The 22,233-nt window shown below is 43.4% G+C and overlaps 1 protein-coding gene across 1 annotated transcript in view; it reads left to right on the top strand.

Moving 5' to 3' along the window:
- MYH9 (myosin heavy chain 9) overlaps window positions 1–20,772 on the top strand; it is a 73,134-nt gene extending 52,362 nt beyond the window's left edge. The window contains exons 16-41 of the mRNA XM_050910991.1: window positions 378–571; window positions 909–1,030; window positions 1,400–1,469; window positions 2,435–2,595; window positions 3,325–3,433; window positions 4,399–4,530; window positions 5,187–5,393; window positions 5,908–6,045; window positions 6,547–6,670; window positions 7,521–7,692; window positions 8,280–8,492; window positions 8,944–9,088; window positions 9,611–9,817; window positions 10,789–10,893; window positions 12,125–12,277; window positions 12,639–12,887; window positions 13,510–13,722; window positions 14,432–14,644; window positions 15,000–15,161; window positions 15,834–15,962; window positions 16,307–16,395; window positions 16,598–16,721; window positions 17,801–18,009; window positions 18,441–18,549; window positions 18,881–19,053; window positions 19,239–20,772. Of these exons, the coding sequence (XP_050766948.1) occupies window positions 378–571; window positions 909–1,030; window positions 1,400–1,469; window positions 2,435–2,595; window positions 3,325–3,433; window positions 4,399–4,530; window positions 5,187–5,393; window positions 5,908–6,045; window positions 6,547–6,670; window positions 7,521–7,692; window positions 8,280–8,492; window positions 8,944–9,088; window positions 9,611–9,817; window positions 10,789–10,893; window positions 12,125–12,277; window positions 12,639–12,887; window positions 13,510–13,722; window positions 14,432–14,644; window positions 15,000–15,161; window positions 15,834–15,962; window positions 16,307–16,395; window positions 16,598–16,721; window positions 17,801–18,009; window positions 18,441–18,549; window positions 18,881–19,053; window positions 19,239–19,356 (4,040 nt within the window). The 3' untranslated portion in view covers window positions 19,357–20,772. The remainder of the gene's footprint in view (window positions 1–377; window positions 572–908; window positions 1,031–1,399; window positions 1,470–2,434; window positions 2,596–3,324; window positions 3,434–4,398; window positions 4,531–5,186; window positions 5,394–5,907; window positions 6,046–6,546; window positions 6,671–7,520; window positions 7,693–8,279; window positions 8,493–8,943; window positions 9,089–9,610; window positions 9,818–10,788; window positions 10,894–12,124; window positions 12,278–12,638; window positions 12,888–13,509; window positions 13,723–14,431; window positions 14,645–14,999; window positions 15,162–15,833; window positions 15,963–16,306; window positions 16,396–16,597; window positions 16,722–17,800; window positions 18,010–18,440; window positions 18,550–18,880; window positions 19,054–19,238) is intronic.
- The last annotated feature ends 1,461 nt before the right edge of the window (window positions 20,773–22,233 follow it).

Genomic DNA, 22,233 nt, shown 5'->3' with positions numbered 1-22,233 from the left:
ATAGTTGACTCTGCTGGGCTAGCAGCTAGAACTCTTGGTTTGTTGTTTTTCACTGTAACCTAAGCAAGTAGAAGCATCTGAAACTCACTTCTAGATTGCTCTTCCAGAGCTGCCATCCAGAGCATCAGTAGAATATGTTTGGGAGTAAGTTTGACTCCATCACTCAAACTTCCTGTAGTGAGCTGTTGCTTTTTTTTCCTTCCTGCTCCTATCCCTGCACAAATTCTGTACAGGAGTCGACATCTGTGTAGAGATGAAGCAAAAAGGATCCTGCAGCTCCTCTCATTTATCCTGTTCTACCCAGATGTTCTTTGTATGTTCCAATGCTTCCTTTGTTTGTGGCAGAATTTTAATGCTCTTTCTTGTGCTTTCTCTAGTTGACCGTATTGTTGGGCTGGATCAGGTAGCTGGTATGTCAGATACAGCATTGCCAGGGGCGTTTAAAACCAGGAAGGGTATGTTCCGAACAGTGGGACAGCTCTATAAAGAACAGCTGGCTAAACTGATGGCTACCTTGAGGAACACCAACCCCAACTTCGTCCGTTGCATTATCCCCAACCATGAGAAAAAGGTAAAGACTGTTACAACAGTACAGCTCATGCAGTCTTACATGGGCTTCCTGAGGCATGTAGCTGGGTTGCTATCTTTTGTCAGGTTTTGCAAGAGATCTTAAAGAGGTCCTGTGTTCTCAGGATGTCTTTTTAAGGTCATCCTAAATAACTGTACACTTACCAAAATGTTGGAGACTGATCTTTGCAGTTCTTCTTAAGGTGGCATAAAAGCTTTCAGTTGCTTCTAATTGGAAGAGAGAGAACTGACTGCTTTACAAAAAAGAGGGGGAGGCAAGGGGGTAAGCCTATTTTGTAAAAGCTTTGTGGTATTTATAAAATACACTTTTTCCTCACTAGGCTGGAAAACTAGATCCCCACTTGGTCCTTGACCAGCTTCGCTGTAATGGAGTGCTGGAGGGAATCCGTATTTGTCGTCAAGGTTTCCCCAACAGAGTTGTATTCCAGGAATTCAGACAAAGGTAAGGCCTAGAAAAGAATCTGAAGCAGTCTTTACCCTGGCAAAGTTAAGACATAACTGCAAAAATTGAAGTATTGTATTGCAATTAGATTGCCACTGTTTTCAAAGGCAGCACATCTGTCCCTTGGTATTCCCTGGCACAAAGCCTCCCAAAAGCATCTTTGACTTTCTCTAGTAAGCATGTAGTTGAGGTGAGGCGTAGAGACCTCATCTAAGACTGCTGCTTCATACTCTGTTGTCTAGAGATGCAATTTTTTTCTTCTAACAAGACCGTAAACTGTCAAACTCATAATGGCATAGGAATGCATTACTGATTTTGTTGTTGTTTTCAAAAACCAGTGTAACTAGTCTAATGCTTTCTCCTTTTCAGATATGAAATCTTAACTCCAAATGCAATTCCCAAAGGATTTATGGATGGAAAGCAGGCTTGCGTGCTGATGGTAAGACACCTCAGAAACTCTACTTGAATAGAATAAACTTTATGGGTGTGGTTTGGAAATCGGGAGTTGTGCATGTTAAATATATCTTGTAGTCACAGACCAAAATTCCAAAGTCAAATGTTTTGTCTGAGAGAGGGAGGGTGCAAAAAGCTTTCTCTTGGCTTCGCAGATGGAGGCTTTTGACTAGCATGAGGTTCAATAATCCTAGGCAAAGAGGATCTTTCTGTTTCCGCAGATGCATACCCTTTGAGATGCCAGCAGTATTCATGGAATCAAAATGCTTAGAAGCATTAATGTTATCTTTAGCACATGCTTAAAGTATGAGCTTCAACAAACTTTTTGTAATGGCCTGCTGATGACAAATGCTTTCAGTGAAGGTTCCAATTAATTTCTGCAGAATTGCCTGCTTCAAAGGGAAAGCTTTGGCTCTGTAGCTTGAAGACTAGGGGAGACTGAATTGAATTTGGCTGTAAGAGATTCCCTTTTTTCTGTCTTAAAGGAGTATACCTTATTCCTCTTAACTAGTATAAGTGTTGACAGCAAATCCTTTAAAGGATGGGAAAGTTGGTTGAGGTGCCTTTTTCTGACAAAGTTTAGGACTGGGAAAAGATAAATAGGATGGATCAATAGATGTGTTTCCATTAGGAAAGGAAGAGGGCTCTTGGGACTAGGCATATGTTCCTCACAGCATCCTTGTAGTTCTGGGTACTTGATGTGGTATTGTATTAAACAATGCTTTCTATCATATTTTCTGTCTCTGGTTACCTCCATTTCATGCTGTGCTTGGCTGAGCTCCAACTCCTCTAATTGGGACAGGACTTTATGGGGAGCTAGCAACTTTGGTTGGCCTGAGTGTCTCATTGTAGGGAAGGGGTATCTTACAGCCATGACACATAAATATGTTTTGTGATGCTTCGCCTGAAGCGGTGTTTGCAGGAGGTGAATTCTTCTCTCTCTCATTTTAGATCAAAGCATTGGAGCTGGATTCCAACCTTTACCGAATTGGACAGAGTAAAGTGTTTTTCAGAGCTGGAGTCCTTGCTCATCTTGAAGAAGAGAGAGACCTGAAGATCACAGATGTCATTATTGGCTTCCAAGCATGCTGCAGAGGCTACCTGGCCAGAAAGTAAGGACCATATTTTGTAACATAATTATAAACATATGTACTTCTCCCATTCAGGTACAAGTTTCTCTTCAAAAAAAGCTGACTAGAAATTATATTTTGTCAGAAAGGCCATGATTTATTTGTTGTATGTAACAGTTGATGGTGTGTTAGGGTTTTCTGATCTCTGTAATGCCAGGCTTCTGGCACCTGCAAGAAACTCCATGTGCTGCTATCCCACATACTACCAGAGCAGTAAAGTCTATTCCTCTCTGCAGGAATACTATACAGCAGGCAAAGTTTTTGACAGAAGTGCTGCAAGCTGCAGATGTGAAAATGAAAAGGTAGAGTACAGTACAGTACTCATCCAGGAGGTGTAGGATTTCTCTTAAGCTATTAGGTAGGACTGCAAATGGTACAGTTCTAAAAACAAAAGTAGTGTCTGTCAGATTGGTAGGAAAACACACCTCTGTTTCAGATCTCCCTTTTTTTGAAGTGAAAATAGTGAGGCTTTTCAGATTAGAAGACATTAGGGAAAAACTATTAAATAGGAAATTGAATAAAGGAAAATATAACCACTCTTACTTGAGCAGAAAAAACTTGAAAAGATAGAGGAAGTTCACTGGAAATTTTGCTGGTTTTTTAGGAGGGAACCTTCTAAAGTAAGAATGTAGAGGTATCTAAGAAAGGGCTTGGTGGAGAGAATTGCATGCCACTGTGGGTTCCTTTGTCTGACCTCCACTTACCTTGCAGAGCCTTTGCCAAGCGCCAGCAGCAATTGACAGCCATGAAAGTGCTTCAGAGGAACTGTGCTGCCTATTTGAAACTGCGGAACTGGCAATGGTGGAGGTTGTTCACCAAGGTAATATTTTTTCCGTTTGCAATTTTGGCAGTTTGATTGCAATTTCAGCTTCTCAGGTTGAACCGGAGCACAAAAACAACTCCCTCTGCAATTGGGCTGGCTTGCAACTACACCTTGATTCATTTAGGCAGAGAATATCATAGCGTATTTTATAGCTATGCAGTATGCCTGCATAAACCAAGTGCAAGGCTATATCCAAGTAATGTGGAAAAGCAGAAGTCATCTCTTAATGCTTTATGCCTAAGAAGAGTAAGAGGATTGCTGGCTTTGGTGGTATGGCACTTCAAAGAGTCACTTACTACGTGGCTAGTCAATTTAGCTAGACAAAAATTGTTAATACGGGGATGGGTTGCCATCTCTTTCTCCAGGGTTGTAAGAGCAAAGCACTGAGGTCTGATCTTGCTGTTAGACTTGTAGATATTTTACATTTATAAAGACAATGAACACATGAAGAAATGGTCTCTTTTCTAAATGTATGAGATTTCTTGCTTTTTAGCCATGAGACTTTGCACCTAAATGAGAGTTGAGAACAGAGTTTAAACTTCTCTTCTCTTTCCTGTGAAATGACTTCTAAGTGTTTTTGATGGGGGAGCACAGAGATGGGTGTTGTTGTTTGTTTTTTGTTTACATTGACCTACCTATGAATTTCCCCACTGCATGGCAACTTTTTTATTCTCCTGCTATTACTACTTATCCCTTGAGGGTCTGGAATTTACCCAACCCTTTTCTGATGCATCCCATCCTGGAGGACCAGTTGGGCAGGCAGAAAATGTGTTATTGGCAGAGTAGATGATATCTAGTCCTCTATGATCCTCCCAGTGTTCACAACAAAACAATTGGTCAGTCCTTCAAATATGACACTTATGTAAAATGTTGTTTTATTCAATGCTTATCAAGTACAAGGGCATTTCTTCATGTTTCCCTTGTTCCTTATACACGTCTCATTCCCTTGGTTTCCCTTTTAGGTGAAGCCCCTTCTGCAAGTAAGCAGACAGGAAGAGGAGATGATGGCCAAGGAAGAAGAACTAATAAAGGTCAAGGAGAAGCAGCTAGCTGCAGAAAATAGACTGAGTGAGATGGAGACCTTCCAGGCCCAGGTGAGTTTGCAAATCTCATGTGTAAAAGTCATCCTCTCTCTACCTGGCCAACTGCTTGAGAGCACCTCCTTTTGCTTTATTGGTCTGATGGACAAGCTGTGGGATTCCAGCTTGTTGAAATATGTGACTTGGCTGCCATCTTGTTCAATTTCCTTTGCCCTTCTTCCCAGCTCAGTTCCTCTAGCAGGTCATTTTGTACAGTGACCACCTATTGCCCTTCTATAGCCATTATGTGAAGAAAAGTCTCATTTGGCTGAGTATTATAGCAAGCTGGTTGAGTTCAGCCTCCTCATTAATGGAATCCTTTTTGCTTGGATCACAGAAGGTGGCAGCAGGATTGTTTTTCTGTAGGGCTGATAATTATTTATGTTACTTTTGCCGGGGAAAACTAGACAATCTCCTTATTTCAAATGGATATGGTCTTGAGAAATTTGTTAAGGCTAATGTAATAGGTGGTTGCAGTGCATGGTTTGTGAAGGAGAACAAACACTTAAACTATGTTTTGATATTTAGCTTTTGATTAGCAGCAGGAGACTGCTGCAATGATTAAGACTGTAACTGAGGAACACAGGAGCACATAACTTCACTTAACACAGATTGCTAAGTGCTTTGGTAAATTGGAGCTTGTCTTATTTCTGGCTTTGTGTCCAATGTAGCTAATGGCAGAGAAGATGCAGCTGCAGGAACAGTTGCAAGCAGAAACTGAACTCTGTGCTGAAGCTGAGGAGATAAGAGCCCGCCTGACAGCCAAGAAACAAGAACTGGAGGAGATATGTCATGACCTGGAAGCAAGGGTGGAGGAAGAGGAAGAACGGTGTCAACATCTGCAGGCTGAAAAGAAGAAAATGCAGCAGAACATCCAGGTAATGCCTTAGGAATGCTGTCTCTTGTCAGTAAAGAGGATAGTAAGGGTTAGAGTGGTTCTTTTGTCTCAGATTGGAGGGAAACGGGGGAGAGAGAGAGAACAAAAAAAAGCATAGAAAAATCTATCTGTGGAAAAAGCAATAGAACACAGTGATTCTGGTGCTGAGCCTGAGGCGTTCAGTCAGTCATCTGGAATGAGCTGTTCCATTCTTGAAGATGAAGATGATGGCCACTTGTCAAATACTTAGACAAGTCTTTGCTTAAGCCAGGTGTTTTAGGAATGGTAGCATTCTTCTTTGCAAAATAGCATTGTTTATTCTGCTAGAAAACTTGGTTGTTAGAATGCAGTATGTTGCATTAAGTCATGATAGAGATGTCACTTCTGGGAAGTACTAATAATACCTTGAAGGAAGGGTAAAGAAACCTTCCAAGTTCTAGTATTGCTACCGTGCTGTTACCTTGGTTAGTGAGCAGCACTGACAAATGCCTTGCTTTTCTGCGGGTGTTGTGAAGGAACTAGAGGAGCAGCTTGAAGAAGAGGAAAGCGCAAGGCAGAAGTTGCAGCTAGAAAAAGTGACCACAGAGGCCAAATTGAAGAAACTGGAAGAAGATGTGATAGTTCTGGAAGATCAGAATCTCAAATTGGCTAAGGTAAGACTCCTGCAGCTTCTTACGCAGGCTAAAGATGCACGGATGTTTCTCATGGAGCCACCCACCAAAGGCTGACCTTTCCCATATTACAGGGAAACTTGTGAATGAATTCAGTCTTGTCTTTGACAACTCTGACCTGAATTTTTGAAATTAGCTGCCTGCCTATATTCTTTACTAGTCAGTATTGTATGATATTTAAATAGCCTTGACTAAATAAAAATCCATGAGCAAACATTTTCTGATACATTATTATGCCAAACAGTATCAAGTTATTTCATAAATAGTCTTCCCTTTCAGCTTTGGAAGGGCTATCAAATACAAAACTTGAAGTAACCATTTATTTGAATGCTATCTGTAATCCTGAAATTATTTCTTTCATTCCAAGTTTCCTTGTAGCAGGAGTGGGCACTCATGACATTGACATCTTTAAGCATAGTCAACTCTGGAAAAATCTCCTGTAATTCCTGCAACTGCTTTGACACTGCCTTCTCAATTCTGCAGGAAAAGAAACTATTGGAAGACAGAATGTCTGAATTTACAACGAACCTGACAGAGGAAGAGGAGAAATCTAAGAGTTTAGCCAAACTCAAGAACAAACATGAGGCCATGATCACAGACCTTGAAGGTGGGTGGGTTTTGGGGGTTTTTGGGGGTTTTTTTTGGTTTTGTTTTTTTTTTTTTAAAGGCAGATCCTGCAGAGGACTTGCCTGTTTAGTTTTAGGTGGTTTCTTGTTAAAATTTGTTGAACTTCAGTTTCATTTCTAGAGTTTTAGTCCTCTCCAGTTTCTGAGGGGTTAAAAATTAGTCTATAGTGTATATGCTATTGATCAGTTTGTTAGAGCTGTTCAGTGGCTGGCTGAAGGTTATGTGCCTTGTCAGCCGAGCCCTTGATCTAAATAAAAATCCTCTCCAAAGCAGCAGGCCAATGGAGAAGAGAGGCTGGTTCTCTTTCTTCTGCTGTGGAAGTGTGTCCACTTTTCTACTTCCAGCAGCATCAATCTGTCAGGGTTAGTGCTGTTTCTGATATCCTGTTTGCACAAGTTCTTCAGAGTTCAAGCTAGAGGCTTGAACCTGGGCTAGAGGCCCAGGTTAACACAGCAAGAGGCAGCCTATTTAGTTTCAGTAAAGGGAGAGCAGACCTTGTGTTCAGCATCACTTAATGAGTGCTTATGCCTGTGTGGTGTGGGTGTTGGGAGAGACTGGCATTGTGCTGGGATTGTTCATTACAGTGAAAGAGGGGAAGGAGGTTTGGCTGTAAGATGAGGAAAAGGGAAATTGCCCAGATATGTTGTGAGGGCAAAATACGGGGGCACTTGCATGTATAGGTCCTGACAGAATAATGCACTCCAGCTACAGTTCGGAGAGTTGTATTATTAGGAGAGAAACTATTGCTTAAATCGCTTTATTTTCTCTGTTCATACAACGTTCTTTGAGTATGTCGTTTGTGTAATTTAATGTGTCCCCATCTCCATCAGAACGTCTGCGACGTGAAGAAAAGCAGAGGCAAGAATTGGAAAAGACTCGTCGAAAGCTTGAAGGGGACTCCAGTGATCTGCATGACCAGATTGCTGAGCTGCAGGCTCAGATTGCAGAACTCAAAATGCAGCTGGCCAAGAAGGAAGAGGAGCTGCAGACAGCCTTAGCTAGGTGAGAACATGACCTGCAGGGTTCAGGGACCACCAGGTTGGGAAGTATTTCTTGTCTTGTGTCACTTTGGAATAGGGACTAAATGGAATCTGTGGCTGTTGTATTTCAGCCTATGGACTGTTAAGATCCATGTCCTTGGCATCAGAGTTCTTTGGCTGCTGCTCACTGCCACATTCTCTGAACAGAGCTAGATTATGAATGTAATGTGCACTGCACACGTTTCACTGGAGCAGTAAGATTTCAGAGGGGGTTAAAAAGTAGTGGCAACACGCTGTCTCTCTGGTAGTTGCTGTATTCATCTATTCAGTAAAGTGTCCAATTTCCAATGTAAAACAGTGCTTTCTCTTCTGCTTTCTTCTGTTGTCAGTCTCTCTCTGTCCCCTTCTTTAAGGTAAGTAATTGTGCTCTCTTGAGTATTGGGAAATAGAACTTAGAATTTGTAGATGATATATGGATCAAAGTTTGAATGTAATATTGTAGAGCTGACCAATACCAGCTTTTTTCTTGATTATTCTTGGTAGGACAGGTGTTTTTAATTTACATATGGTATAAATCTGACTCTGACCAGAACCCTATGTTGAACACAGGGTGGAAGAAGAAGCAGCTCAGAAGAACATGGCCCTGAAAAAGATCAGGGAACTTGAATCCCAGATCACTGAGCTGCAGGAAGACCTGGAGTCAGAGAGAGCATTCAGGAACAAAGCCGAAAAACAGAAGCGGGATCTGGGAGAAGAGCTGGAAGCATTGAAAACAGAGCTGGAAGACACGCTGGATTCTACAGCTGCTCAGCAAGAGCTCAGGTAACTCCAACATGTAGCTGTGTTGTCTTACTTGGGTTTGGTTTTGACTTTTCTAATAAATGCTGCCGCATCCAGTCTCTTACCAAAGCAAGTCTTTGCCTTTATCAGGGTAGGCTGGTTAGCAGCCTCAGAAGGAGGTAGTGTGCAAGCTGTAGTCAAGACTGTATTACCTCACCTGATGTAAGAAAGTTAATTTGCTCCCTAACCATAGTGTTCGTGATACCCCTGAAACATTCATACTTTCAGGCTATTACTACTTGGGCTGAAAGTAATGCTGCCAGCTTATGCTTAAGAAGGGTGCAATGCTAAGTTCTAACTTTGAAAAGTGTCTTTATAGCTTGTAGGGCTAAACAGACCTTGGCATTTTTCTACATTAGAGATGCTGTTCGTGGATATACACATCTGTTTGATTCTCTCCTTGGCATCTAAATGGAATTTGTGAATTTTGCAGGTCAAAGAGAGAACAAGAAGTAACGGTTTTAAAGAAGACCCTTGAAGATGAGGCAAAGACTCATGAGGCTCAAATCCAAGAGATGAGGCAGAAACATTCACAAGCTATTGAAGAGCTGGCAGAGCAGTTAGAACAAACCAAACGGGTATGTGGAACAGAAAACACAAGGCCAAAGCAGTCAACCTCCCTGAAATGATAGCTGCTCTATGACCATCTTAAAGCTGCAGAAGAACCTGAAGTGTTCATTATACTAGGCTTCTGATACATGTGCTCTTCTTCTCTTGGTAGATCATTTTTCACTATGAAGCATATATGAAGTTGTTTTAAATAGTTGCATTCATTCTTTTTTCCCATCAGGCATGTTATACTGCATAGCCAAGACATTCTCGTCACTGGTGGCACTTGTTGACTTGTACAACCTTTAATTTGGAAATCTGATGGTGCAAGACTATCTCCTGTATTGTTGTCTTCTCTGATTGTTAAATTGTCTCCTGCTTATCAGTGATAGGCTGTTCAAATCGTTCTGAGTGAGCAGTCTACAACTTAGCTGCTAAACATGCAACATTAGCTTGCTTGTTGGCGGGGGGGGGGAAAATGTACTCAGTGGAAGGATCCTGCCGTAGCTGAAGTCTGAGGGGTTTTGCTGTTTTTTGTTTTTCCTCTTCAGGTAAAAGCAAATCTTGAAAAAGCAAAACAAGCTCTGGAAAGCGAGAGGGCTGAACTGTCCAATGAGGTGAAGGTTCTTCTGCAGGGCAAAGGAGATGCTGAGCACAAGCGGAAAAAAGTAGATGCTCAGCTCCAAGAACTGCAGGTGAAATTTACAGAAGGCGAAAGAGTAAAGACCGAACTGGCTGAGAGGGTTAACAAATTGCAGGTGAGTGGCATGGGTTTTCCTTAGCTTCTGATTCAGCTCAGGGCTAGAGAGAAGAGGTTGTAGGATGGTACCTCCCCACAGCTAGTTCAAAAATCTTGTTCCTCCTGAGGATAAAGTTCCTACAAAAAGCAAATCCATAGTTTGCTTCCCGAGGACTATGCAAACTCCTTAACTCATTGCCAGGGCAGGACATTTGGATTGATGTCGCTTATCATGAGCAGCTCTGAGAAGGGGAAGTAGCCAGCTGCCATTTGAGTTTTGTAAGCCTTACAGTATCAGCATGTCTGCTCCCCTTCAGCATGCAGCGGTTTGTACAGTACAGTTCTGTAAACATTCAACTGCTTGTGGACCTGGAGTGGCATGAACAGACTGATGATTGTGTAACTAATTTGGAAGACAGTGTCTTGAAGCTTTGTAATGTGGTTGATGGTGATGAGGGCTGGCTCAAGGGTGATGTGGAAATTTAGGATTTTCTCCTCCTTTCTTCAAGGGAACAACAAATCCCTTTGACTCACACGGAGCATTGTCTTCTGCCTTCTCCTTTATGGAGGGTTGTCAGTAAAAGTTGAGCATTGCTGGTGTGTGCACTATCTTTTGGAGTGTGAAAATGTAATTTTGAGACTCTAGATATAGTCCTGCAGCAGACAGTATAAAATAGAAGAGAGTTAGTTTAATAGAAGCTTTTAAAATTCTTGCCAGGCTGTCTAAAATCTCATATAGGCCTTAAAAAAACCCAAAACAACCAAAACCAGAAGGCTGTTGCAACAGAGGTGATCCCAAGTAAAAATCTCTTTTTGACTTCCCATATTTCATCCCTCGGACTTTGGAAATGATGCATTCATTCCCCTGAGAGATTATACACGTGCCTTACTGTTGAGAGGTGCCTCAGTTTTCACTTTTGGGTCTCGTAGGTGCTCACCTTTTGTTTTTGCTGATGCATTTATTAACTGATACTCTGATCTCTCCTTCAGGTCGAGTTGGACAATGTCACAGGTCTTTTGAACCAGTCTGACAGCAAATCAATCAAATTAGCAAAGGACTTCGCTGCTCTGGAATCACAGCTTCAGGATACACAGGTGAGAGCTTTGGAAGCCAAGGCATCTGTGTGTGATGCAGCCAGTGTCTGTTACAAATTCTTAAAGTGAGAAATCGCTCTGGACACCATTAAATACTGGATATACAACACTTCAAAGGATTGGGTCTGGCTTTTTTTTGCTAAGGGGTTATATTGCATGGTATTGAGAGCATTTCTGCAGAAACAAGCTGTTTATCTTCCTTCCGCTTCCTCAGTATGTGGAACATATGTAATTTTCCCTGTCTTAAATTTAGAAGTCCTCCTCTATCACCTTTCTGCTTGAGAGCTCTTTAATGCTAGAACTGCACTGGAATGCTAGGTTCTTGTTTGAGATCTTCATAGTCAGTATTTGACAGGGTTTTTGTGTGTGTGTGTGTGATTTCCGGAAATTTGTAAAGTTAAGCAGAAAATTTTATTTCCCAGTGAATGCTGGGGAAGTGATAGATTCAAATATTTTGTTATTTTTTCAGGAAAAAATCATGCTTAGTCTTATACTTTGGGATAAAACAAACATTTACAGTTAATAGAATATGACTTTTGGTAAAGCATGGAGTACCAAGCAGAACGTTGGAAGGGAAAGGAAGAGCGCACCAAACCTCAGATACTAAGTAACCTTGAACAGTCATTGATGTCCTGTTTACTTATTACTCTTTTTAAAAAACAGACTCAAAGATAGTGCACAATACAAAAAAATTATGCACTAGTTTGAAGACTGGTCTTACTAGTCTCTACAGATCCTTCAGCTCAAGCGCTGGCAGCATAAGTCAATAAATGTTGTTGGTAAATGACCAGTGTCTTACAATTCTGCTAAGACCAACGTTGTTTTTAACCATGCTAAATCACTTTAGCCTGTTGTCCGTTTCTTTGATACTTGAATATGAGAAAGTCATGTAGCAGAATACAGTCACGCTATTGTTGGGAAAGGTTTTAATGCTTTGTGTGCTACTCAGAGGACTCCAGAAAGGACTGTGGATGGCTTGTGTGGTGAAGTAGTATACTTTAATCATTAGAGTGTACAAGAGAATAGGACCCTTCTGAATATTTTTTTTTTTCTATACTGACTTACTGGAAGACAATTATTTAAATTCTGTCTTTGGTTGTCTTATCTGTGAAATAAGTTGCATACTTAAACTCAACTTCAAAAGTACTCATTCCAGAGAGAGTGGGTGAGGATTGTGAGCCTTTAAAGCCAAGGAGCGGTGCTGAATTCCACTGGGGTGTTTGCTTTATAGGAACTGCTGCAGGAGGAGACTCGCCTAAAACTGAGCCTGAGCACTAAGCTGAAGCAAATGGAGGATGAGAAGAACAGTTTCAAAGAGCAACTGGAAGAGGAAGAGGAGACAAAGAGAAATCTGGAGAAACAGATCTCTATTCTTCAGCAACAGGTACAGAGTCTGCATCCCATAAACCAGTGACTTTTGAGAGGAAGCATAAGTGCAGGTCTGTCTTGAAGGAAGTAAAATCTAAATGCAGAATTGACTTCTAGTAACAGAACCTTTCCTGGGAAAGGGTGATCCTGCTGATTTGGGTGAGAGAGGAAATAGAAATCTCTGATGATAATCATATGAACTGTTTGTAGATTTCTATCCAGGAATTCCTTTGGGAATTCAGTCATACAGTATTATCTGAGGAGGGAGTAGTACCTTCAGAAATGAGCGGACTTATTTCCTCAACTTCTGGTGCCAGTAAACTACATATAGTGTTATCTGTGGTGTGGCTTCATGTGCGATCTTTTCTCTCCTTCAGGCAATAGATGCAAAGAAGAAGATGGATGATGGTTTGGGCTGCCTTGAGTCAGCAGAGGAAGCCAGGAAGAAGCTGCAGAAGGACTTGGAGAGCTTGAGCCAGCGTTATGAAGAGAAGACAGCTGCATATGACAAGCTGGAAAAAACAAAGACCCGCCTGCAGCAAGAGCTGGATGACCTCACTGTGGACCTCGATCATCAGCGGCAGATTGTTTCCAACCTAGAGAAGAAGCAGAAGAAGTTTGATCAGGTATGACTTCAGTCACTGGGCATTCAGTAGGTGTATCTTATCATAAATCATAGAATAGTTTGGGTTGGAAGGGACCTTAAAGATCATCTGGTTCCAACCCCCCTGCCATGGGCAGGGACACCTTCCACTAGACCAGGTTGCTCAGAGCCCCATCCAACCTGGCCTTGTTGACAGGTCTGCTTTAAGAATATCTAAGCAATGCTGCTTGGAGAATGCATATTTATTTCTGAACTAAGGCATACATATAGAGTAGAGAAATAAGCTTTCATAGAAGTAAATTAGTTCTGTTCCATGCATAACAAGTTTAGTGATGCTCCTTTTCCCAAAGGGATAACGCTTATATCAAGACCAAGATCAAGTTCAAAGTGTTGTTTGCAGATCATCTTTGAGAGAAAGTTGGAAATAATAGATTGGAGGCCTAGGGAACCAGAAGTTGGTTCATTTGAGGTCAGCACAGTTATTAAAGGTGGGATGGCATGCTTCATTCTTTGAAGCTGCATTTTCTTGGTTCCTTCTATCCATGGCAGAACACTATTAAGAAGGCAGTAACGAAAAGATGCATGTTTACCTTGTTAGAAAATTGTCAGTGGTTCCTCAGAATACTGATGCTGTGCTCTTGTAGCTATTGGCAGAGGAGAAGAACATCTCTGCCAAGTATGCAGAAGAACGGGACCGTGCTGAGGCAGAAGCCCGTGAGAAGGAGACTAAGGCCCTCTCCCTGGCCAGAGCCCTGGAAGAAGCCATAGAGCAGAAAGCTGAGCTGGAACGAATCAATAAGCAGTTCCGCGCAGAGATGGAAGACCTGATGAGTTCAAAGGATGATGTTGGGAAAAGTGTAAGTATGAAGTTAAAATATCTGAGCAGGAAATGTTATACAGGTGATGCTGTTAGTTTAAGACTGCAAAAAGCTTATGCTAGTGTGAACACAGAGGAGTGTAGTAGAGAATACTGGACACATTGTGAGTTTGTGAATGTTATGTTTGTATTACGTTAGTAAGTGGGAAAGATGGGTTGGAAGAGCCTGAAAGATGACCCAAATGAGGTGGTGGCAAACTGAAAATTAACTGGTATTGTTGTGGCAGAGATCAAGGTATGATGTGAGCCTGATATGTAAAATACAGGGATGAGCCAGGCAATGGAAGACAGTAACCCCAATATTTCAAGACAAAAAATGTTACAAGCAGGAAGAAAAAGAAAAAATTCAGAGGCTAGAAAGCATTTTCTTGAATTCTGTCAGAACCAGAGGTCTCCAGCTCTGATAAGTCTCCAGTAGGTCAGGACTGGGCTAACAAATGCTTTTCTCTTTCTCCCCACCACCACATGTACATGACCAGAACTAATAGGTAATCATGATTCACACTGGCAGCTTGCAGGCACGTGAGCAGCTGGCTTTGAGGGGTGTCTCTGCCCTAATACAGGGGACAGATGCAGTGTTCTTGTATCCTGTCTTATGTGAGTGGCTGTTCTTAGCCTTTTTTGCTCTTAGGATAGGTGAAGTTGTCTGCACTCTTTGAGGAAACCTCATGTGTGGTACTGTGCTGTAGGTCCATGAGCTGGAGAAGGCTAAGCGAGCCCTGGAGCAGCAGGTGGAGGAGATGAAGACACAGCTGGAAGAGCTGGAGGATGAACTGCAGGCCACAGAGGATGCCAAACTGCGGCTAGAAGTGAACCAACAGGCCATGAAGGCACAGTTTGACCGGGACCTCCAGGGACGTGATGAACAGAATGAAGAAAAGAAGAAACAGCTGATTAGACAAGTAAGAATTGCTCTGTAAATCCTGAAAGTGTTCCGTACACAAAGGCACTTGTGTCCAAAGATGGTTAGACAGACACTGCCAATCCACAGATTCTTGTTAATGGTAACTCTCCAGGCAGTGCTGCAAAGCTGTGAGAGACTTTCCCCCTTGTGTGCATGATTGTTCAAACAGCCTTTGTCTATCAAAGAAACCCGTGTAGCTTTATTAGTGAGGAATGTTAGCCCCATCCCCCTGCCAGGAAGAATGAAAACAAGTCACATGCTTGCACTTACGTACAGTTTGAAAGGGGAATGCAAAAAGTGGCTGTTGGGAAATCAAGGAGCTGAAACGCTGATGCTTGTATTTCTCCATACAGGTACGGGAGATGGAGGTGGAATTGGAAGACGAACGAAAACAGCGCTCCATTGCTGTAGCTGCCAGGAAGAAGCTAGAGATGGACCTGAAGGATTTGGAAAGCCATATAGACACTGCTAACAAGAATCGTGAAGAAGCCATCAAGCAGCTCCGCAAACTGCAGGTGAGACACTGCAACTGTTTTAGCTGTCAGTGTAGAGCATTTACCCAGGGAAATGGGATACAAGATTTCACCTCATGAGAACCGTGCATCAGTGTCACACGAGCAGCAGAACCTTGTAGCAATTTACCGTGAAAGATTTATTAGCATTTCAAATATCCTTCTAACCCCCATCTGCCTGTCTAACTCCCTGGGAGACAAGCTGTAGGGAAAGTCTACTCTAGTGCTTGCCTCAGGTCAGTGGTTTTGGAAAGGATTATGGAGCTGCAAAGCTAGAGGGACTTAAATATCACTTAGGCCTTCTCCTGCCCCAAGACAGTTCTGTTATGCTTTGTAATTCCTACAGGTATTTGTCTGATCTGTTCTTAGGAAAAGCTCCAAATCCTCCCTAGGCTGTCCGTTCCATTGCTTCACTAGAAAGCTTCCTGTACCTTCCCTTCCCCCCTATTTTTTTTCTGGAATTTAAGCATTCCTGTTCGCTTCCATTACTACTTCTGTTACTTGTGAAATGGGAAAAGGATGGTTCCTCTTCTTTTTACAGCAGCCTTTTTGGTAGGTGAAGATTAATGAATCCCTGTTTCCATTTTCCCTCTCTGTGCTTCTTGTAAGATAAACAAACCCAATTTGTTAATGTGGATGCTCTGAAATTCATCCTTTTTTGTTCTCCCTTTTCAGGCACAAATGAAGGATTACATGCGGGAACTGGAGGACACACGTACTTCCAGAGAAGAGATCTTGGCACAGGCTAAAGAAAATGAGAAGAAGTTGAAGAGCATGGAGGCAGAGATGATCCAATTGCAGGAGGTAATGGAATATGCGTGCAAGTCAAGGGTTTGTTCATTTTCTTTGGCCAATAACTAAATGTAGCAGTCTAAGCTGGAGTGGTTATTTCCTTTCCTTTGTACTTTTTGCTCTGCTTAAATACAAAGTCCACTTAAAAATGCAGAATTTGTCCCTTTCTTGACAGCTATGATAGAAGCGTGCAAAACAAGGGAAGCTGTGGGGTGGGAGGGGAACAGACCATGTCTTATAATTAAGTCTGGATCTAGCTAGAGACCATACCACCCATTACCAGTAACTACTCTTTCCTATGCTGCATTAATTGGTAGCTTCCCATTGGATCACTGACCGTCTCGTTTTCATTCCAGGAACTTGCAGCTGCTGAGCGTGCCAAGCGCCAGGCCCAGCAAGAAAGGGATGAGCTGGCTGATGAGATTGCCAACAACAGTGGTAAAGGGTGAGTAATGTTCCTTGTTTAAGGGTGGAGGAGCTGGTTTGAGAAAATACTTTGCAGGCTGTTATTTTTATGTAGACTGCAGCATGTGCTGTATCCTCTCTGCTCTTGAAAGACTAAGCTTATTTTGTAAAATTAGAAGTGGCAAGTTTTCCCCAAGGCATTAATGCCACCAACACTACTTCAATGCTTCTCTGTCCTATAGAGCACTGGCCATGGAGGAAAAGAGACGCCTGGAGGCCCGGATAGCTCAGCTGGAGGAGGAGTTAGAAGAAGAACAGGGTAACACAGAGATAATCAATGACCGGCTCAAGAAGGCAAATCTTCAGGTACCTGTTCAGGCTGCGTGTGCCAGTAGGGGCTCTCTAGTCTGTAAATCGTCAAACTGCGCTCTGAGTAATGCCAGCTGCTGCTTTGTGTACAGTACAGGCCCTCGGAAGTCCGTAGATGTGAGCAAGATGAAACACCTGAATACCACAATAGAGAAAATAGGGTGGGCAGTCAGAGCTCATGTTAACTCACTGGTTTTGACCATTTAAATCATTGGGTAGCTGGAACAATCTCCCAAGTTTATAAAAAAGGGACTTGGAGTGGGGGGGGTTCTGTATTAAGGGATTATGAGAAAGATGATCTGTAGCATGCTGCTCCAACTTGGCATGCTGAACAGTGCCACAATATGTTTGGAAAATGGCTTTTCTGCCAGTTCTATGCTGCTTCAAATGGACTAACCATATGGAATTTGTTAGGCTGCTATAGAAACCATGATCTTAATCTGCCTGTTCTCTGCCATATTTTATCTGCCTGACTTTGAGAGTCAGGCATGTTGTTTTCTTAGTGCTCCAAAGCCAAGGAGCTAGGCTGATGGTTTTCTAACTGGCTTGTTCACTCTGGTGGATGAGAGCATAGTTCTCTACTTGGCTGACTGTCAGCCAGAGCCCTGGCTTGGAAGTGGACTGAGTTCTTGCCCTTTCACCTTTGAAAGTCACTATTTTTAAGCTGCATCTTTGTAGTGGAAGTAGACAGACAGCAAATAAATGATAGATTAGTAAAGCACACGTTTTGGATCCACTTGCCTCAGGATTTTTGTAATTCACTAAGACTGATAATTACTGTGTTAAGTGCCAAACCACGGCCTTCACCCCAGAGAGCATTGTATGTGATTGGCAAATTTAGCCCTAAGAGGAGGTTGATAAACCTGTTATTCAAGGAATTACTTTGAAAATCTGGGTAAACTAAGATATTTTGAGAAGTGCCCTGCCTACGGACAGCTCCCTCTGCATCAGAGTTATTCCCGGTATTCAGCTCACCCTGAGGGTCCTTTTTCTTTGCGTGTCAGAATGTGTCTGAGAAATAAATCGGCCTTTCAGGCTGGAGCGCTCGATATGCTGAGTACTTGTTCTCTCTGCAGATTGATCAGATGAATGCCGACCTGAATGCTGAGCGTAGCAACGCACAGAAGAATGAGAACGCTCGCCAGCAGATGGAGCGCCAGAACAAGGAGCTTAAGCTTAAACTGCAGGAGATGGAAAGTGCAGTGAAGTCCAAGTACAAGGCTACCATCACGGCCTTGGAAGCAAAGATAGCACAGCTGGAAGAGCAGTTGGACATGGAGACAAAGTATGTCCTAGTAGAAACTCTGTCTGTTTTACAAGCCTCCACCCACTCTGGCATTTTAAGCTCTTCTGAACAAATTCTGATTTGCCCGAGAGGGCTTCATCGTAGGTATACTGGGTAGTACAGAAGTAAGATCTTGGCAAACCTTCCTTGTTTTTCACTGTAGAGACTTCTAGCTTCTTTCAGACTTAACCACTCCTAAAACTGCAGCTGTGATACACTTGCTGCCCCTCTGTAGCTTCAAGAAGGGTCATGTCTGTGCGACATCAGTGTCTTTTGGTCATTTCTGGGAAACACGGCCTCTCATCCCCTCTTTTTCTAAGTTAGGAGGACTTTTGCTGTCTTCCTCATTTCTAACTTGCCCAAGTCAGGTCATACTGTTGGGGACAACGGGAGATAAGTTCTTGTCTGAGCATCACTGTATTGCTGTGTAGGGAGCGCCAGGCTGCCAGCAAGCAGGTGCGCCGTGCCGAGAAGAAGCTGAAAGATATCTTGCTGCAGGTGGATGATGAGAGGCGTAATGCTGAGCAATTCAAAGATCAGGTGTGTATAGTTACCTGCAGCATTGCTGAGTCTTCTGGTGGGAGGATTTCCCTTCTATGACCAAGGCATCATCTGCATGTAAGAGGGCTCTAGCATTAACCTTCCTATGGATTTCTCTTCTTTTCCCTCACTGTGATAATTACAAGATGATACAGATGAAAAATGTAATGCTTTTAAGGAAAAGCTTGGAGCTGTCAAGTCCTAGGCAGCTCCCTTCAGAAAGGGAAGAGGGGGGCCTTGGAAACTCTGCTTTTTGCTGCTCTAACTACTGTGGTGTAACTCTGGGGAAACGTTGATAGCTTTTTTTTCCTCTCCCCTCCCCCCCGCTCAGGCGGACAAGGCAAACATGCGCTTGAAGCAGCTGAAACGCCAGCTTGAGGAAGCAGAAGAGGAGGCCCAGCGAGCCAATGCATCCCGTAGGAAGCTCCAGCGTGAGCTGGAGGATGCCACTGAAACAGCTGATGCAATGAATAGAGAAGTCAGCTCCCTGAAGAGCAAACTCAGGTAAGGCGGAGCGCTTTGTGCAATACCTTGGCAGCCGGTCCAGCGTAGTCTTGCTGTAACTGCCCACAGTGGCAGCTGCCCACAGCAGTGTGGCCAGGTACTTCCTTACCTCCTTACAGAGCCTGCCCTGTCTGGTGAGTTCAGTGAAACCTTGTGTTGCTGACGCAGTGTCTGTCCCTCCCTAGGCGCGGGGACCTGCCGTTTGTCGTGACACGCCGAATTGTCAGGAAGGGTGCAGGAGAGTGCTCCGATGAAGAAGTGGACGGCAAGGCAGATGCTGGTGATGCCAAAGCTACTGAATAAGTCCTCCCATTTGACCCAGGTTACACGTGATGGAGTGACCCATCCACCCTCCCCTCTTCCATTGGACTTTCAGCAAACCCTGTCCTCCTAAATTGGCTGGGGATCTGCAGAGCAAGCCCAGCTCTGTGTATCTGGAGCCATCGGGCATCTGTGTTCCTAGTTTCCTCCTCTTTCCAGTTTCCTAATCCTCTTTGTATTTAATGCCAAAGAGTCGGGGCTCTGAAATCTGACCAGCAGTTTGGCCACTACAAAGGCCTGTAGAACTGTCCGTGCCACGTCTGCTGGTGAATCCTTACACAGTCTGGAGGGAATGGGGTTAGGGAAAGATTATTTTTGCTGTAAATCTCCTTTTGTCTTTGATTCTAGCTGCAGGGAAGCTCCTTCCTATATTCTTTCCCCTCCCTCTTTGTTTGCTTTCGGCAATCATGTTCAGTGACCTCAGACTTCTGCCTCTCTTAATCTGCCCACCCACATGGTTTGGGAGCAGTTTCAGGAATAACGGTGTGCTTTGGCCATGGCAACTTGCCCTTTCTTCTTTCACATGTTTCCAGGGAGGGGTGAAGAGGGAAGCTCCTTTCAGGACCAGTTACCTGGAGGACTTGCCAAAGTTGTCTTTTTTTCTTTTCTCCACCCCCCCCCCTCCACCCCCCTCTTATTTTTACTGTCTGGACAGATCTCTGAAGTGCAATGATGTCCTGTTAGTGTCTCTGCCTCTGAGCGGTTTCATCTAAGGTAGCGTGGACCAGTAGTTAATGACAGGCTGAGGAAGCAGAACAATGTCCTTGTGCTTGTCTGAGAATCTCTGGGGGACCAAATATATTTAATGGTAATAGACAGAATCTAGCGGAATTTAATAGGGTAGTGGGCAGAGGGTGGGGATAAGGGGAAGGAAATCCCTCTTTTATTGACATGTCCAAGCCTCTTGCACCTGCTCTGTAACCAGGGGTTGGGATTAGTTATTGTGCACCATTGACTAAGAGTATATTAAAAACCCTTTAATCTGCACAGATATATGTAAGGCCTTTGTATCTCTCGTAATAAGTAATTAAGAAAAAAATAAAGGTCTTTATCACTGCCTTTCTATTGGGACCATGGTTATATATAGATAGTCTTTACTTTTCTACACTGTACACTGGTTGGTGGATTTACCTGTATTCTTAACCATATTGTATATGCTGCATTTAGACCTACTTATGAGCGAAGTAAAAATAATTAAATATGAAGCACCATACTGTATGCCTGAAGCGCTCTAAATGCAGAAGCCTCGTGTCCCAATTGCTGTCACAAAAAAATTAAATTTTTTTTATATAATAAAAGTGCCTTAGCATGTGCCTCAGCTGTGTGTCACCACTACAGTCAGTAATGGTTTACTGGTGCTCCACTGATGTTACCAATAAAGATTATTCATGTGCTGCAGTCCGTGTGTGTGTGTTGCCGTTCCCTCCTTCCCTAGGTGCAGTGAAGACCATACGCGTCGCCTCCAAAGGTAGTGGCTGTGGTGTCAGAGCATCGGCCTGTCCTTTCAGCAGCGCTGCAGACCTCCCCTGACGCTGAGTGACGCTCCGTAGCTGAAATCAGGTGTTACAGTACCCTCAGCGTGTCACCGGGGCATCTGGCAGTGGCCAACACGGGGGATTTTGGAGGAAGATAACGCACCTTGTTTGTGTGCTTTCAGAGAGTTACCTATTCAAAACACGAGGCTGTGAATTTGAGCCGCACTAGTTCTGTTCTTGGCCTGAAGATGGTATTTCTGAGCCTGTGACTAACAACTGTGCAAAGAGACTCTCTTCTTCGCTTTTATTTCCAGTCTCTGGAGTCACTGGAAGGTAAGGTTAGTCGAGGAGGTGATAGATCAGTCTAGAAGTCTATTTTATTAATGGATTGGCAAAATTGCCTTTCACTCATCCTTCCGGCTTGTCCCCAGAAAATCTACTTTTTGTTATATTTCTGCTAGAAATTGAGTGAGGAACTTGTGGCTGTATTCATCTTCTGGTCTGTGGCCACTTAAACTGCCCCAGGTGTTCATGTGTTCTGGTGGTACAGCCATGGCATAAAAAGCTAGCGTGTGACACCAGCGCCTGATAATTGTAACCTCGTCCCTCTCATTCCGGGTTGGCAGAGTTTTAAACCTTGATGAGGAAGTCTTGAGCTAGAAGCTGTGGCTGGGGCTGGGTCAGACCCTGGGTGGCAGCGATGGGGAAGGAAGTGCTGGTGTTCACCACGAGGGGCTACGGTGCAGCTGGCGAGTGCTGCTGCCAAGGCTGGTGCTGGCAAACGAGGAGCAGGGAGGGTGCAGCTTACAGTAAACTCCTTCTCAGGGGAGCACGTGTGTCTACCCAAAGGGTGGGATTTCTGTCTAAGCAAATGTTGAGAGGGGGGAAAAGTCTTCTCGTTAAGAAACTTAAGTGTAGCTAGAAGTTAAGAAAAAAAAAGGGGGGGGGGGAGGGTGCAGAAGGAGGAGGCATGAAGATTTGCCATGCGCTGCTGCGCGTGCGGGTGCAGTCATATTAAGGGGTCAGTGTGAGCAGGAACAGCTTTCAATGTTACGTTACACAGGCTGCAGCTTTTGAAAGCCTGGGTAGGGATTAATGTGTGAAGGGATGGAGGTGCGTTCATGGTGCGTGGAATACAGGCGCTGCTGTGCTGATGTCTTGTGTATACACTGTTAAAAACAGGACTGGAGTTACTCTCATCTGGGAGTTGACTGGTTCAGATACGATCTGTTTCCAAAGTGTTGCAGAAACACGTAGGGTATCTTTGTGAACAGCATGCCCTTTAAAATTGCTTTCCCGTCATAGGATCATCTTGAAATAACACCAGCTGGCCAGGCACTGCTGTGATACAGAGCAGAACTGCCGTAACACTGGTGTGCTGACC

Source organism: Gymnogyps californianus, chromosome 1 (genome assembly GCF_018139145.2).
Source record: "Gymnogyps californianus isolate 813 chromosome 1, ASM1813914v2, whole genome shotgun sequence".
Lineage (NCBI taxonomy): Eukaryota > Metazoa > Chordata > Aves > Accipitriformes > Cathartidae > Gymnogyps > Gymnogyps californianus.
The sequence above is the reverse complement of the archived record's forward strand: the minus strand, read 5'-3'. Positions and strand labels throughout refer to the sequence as shown.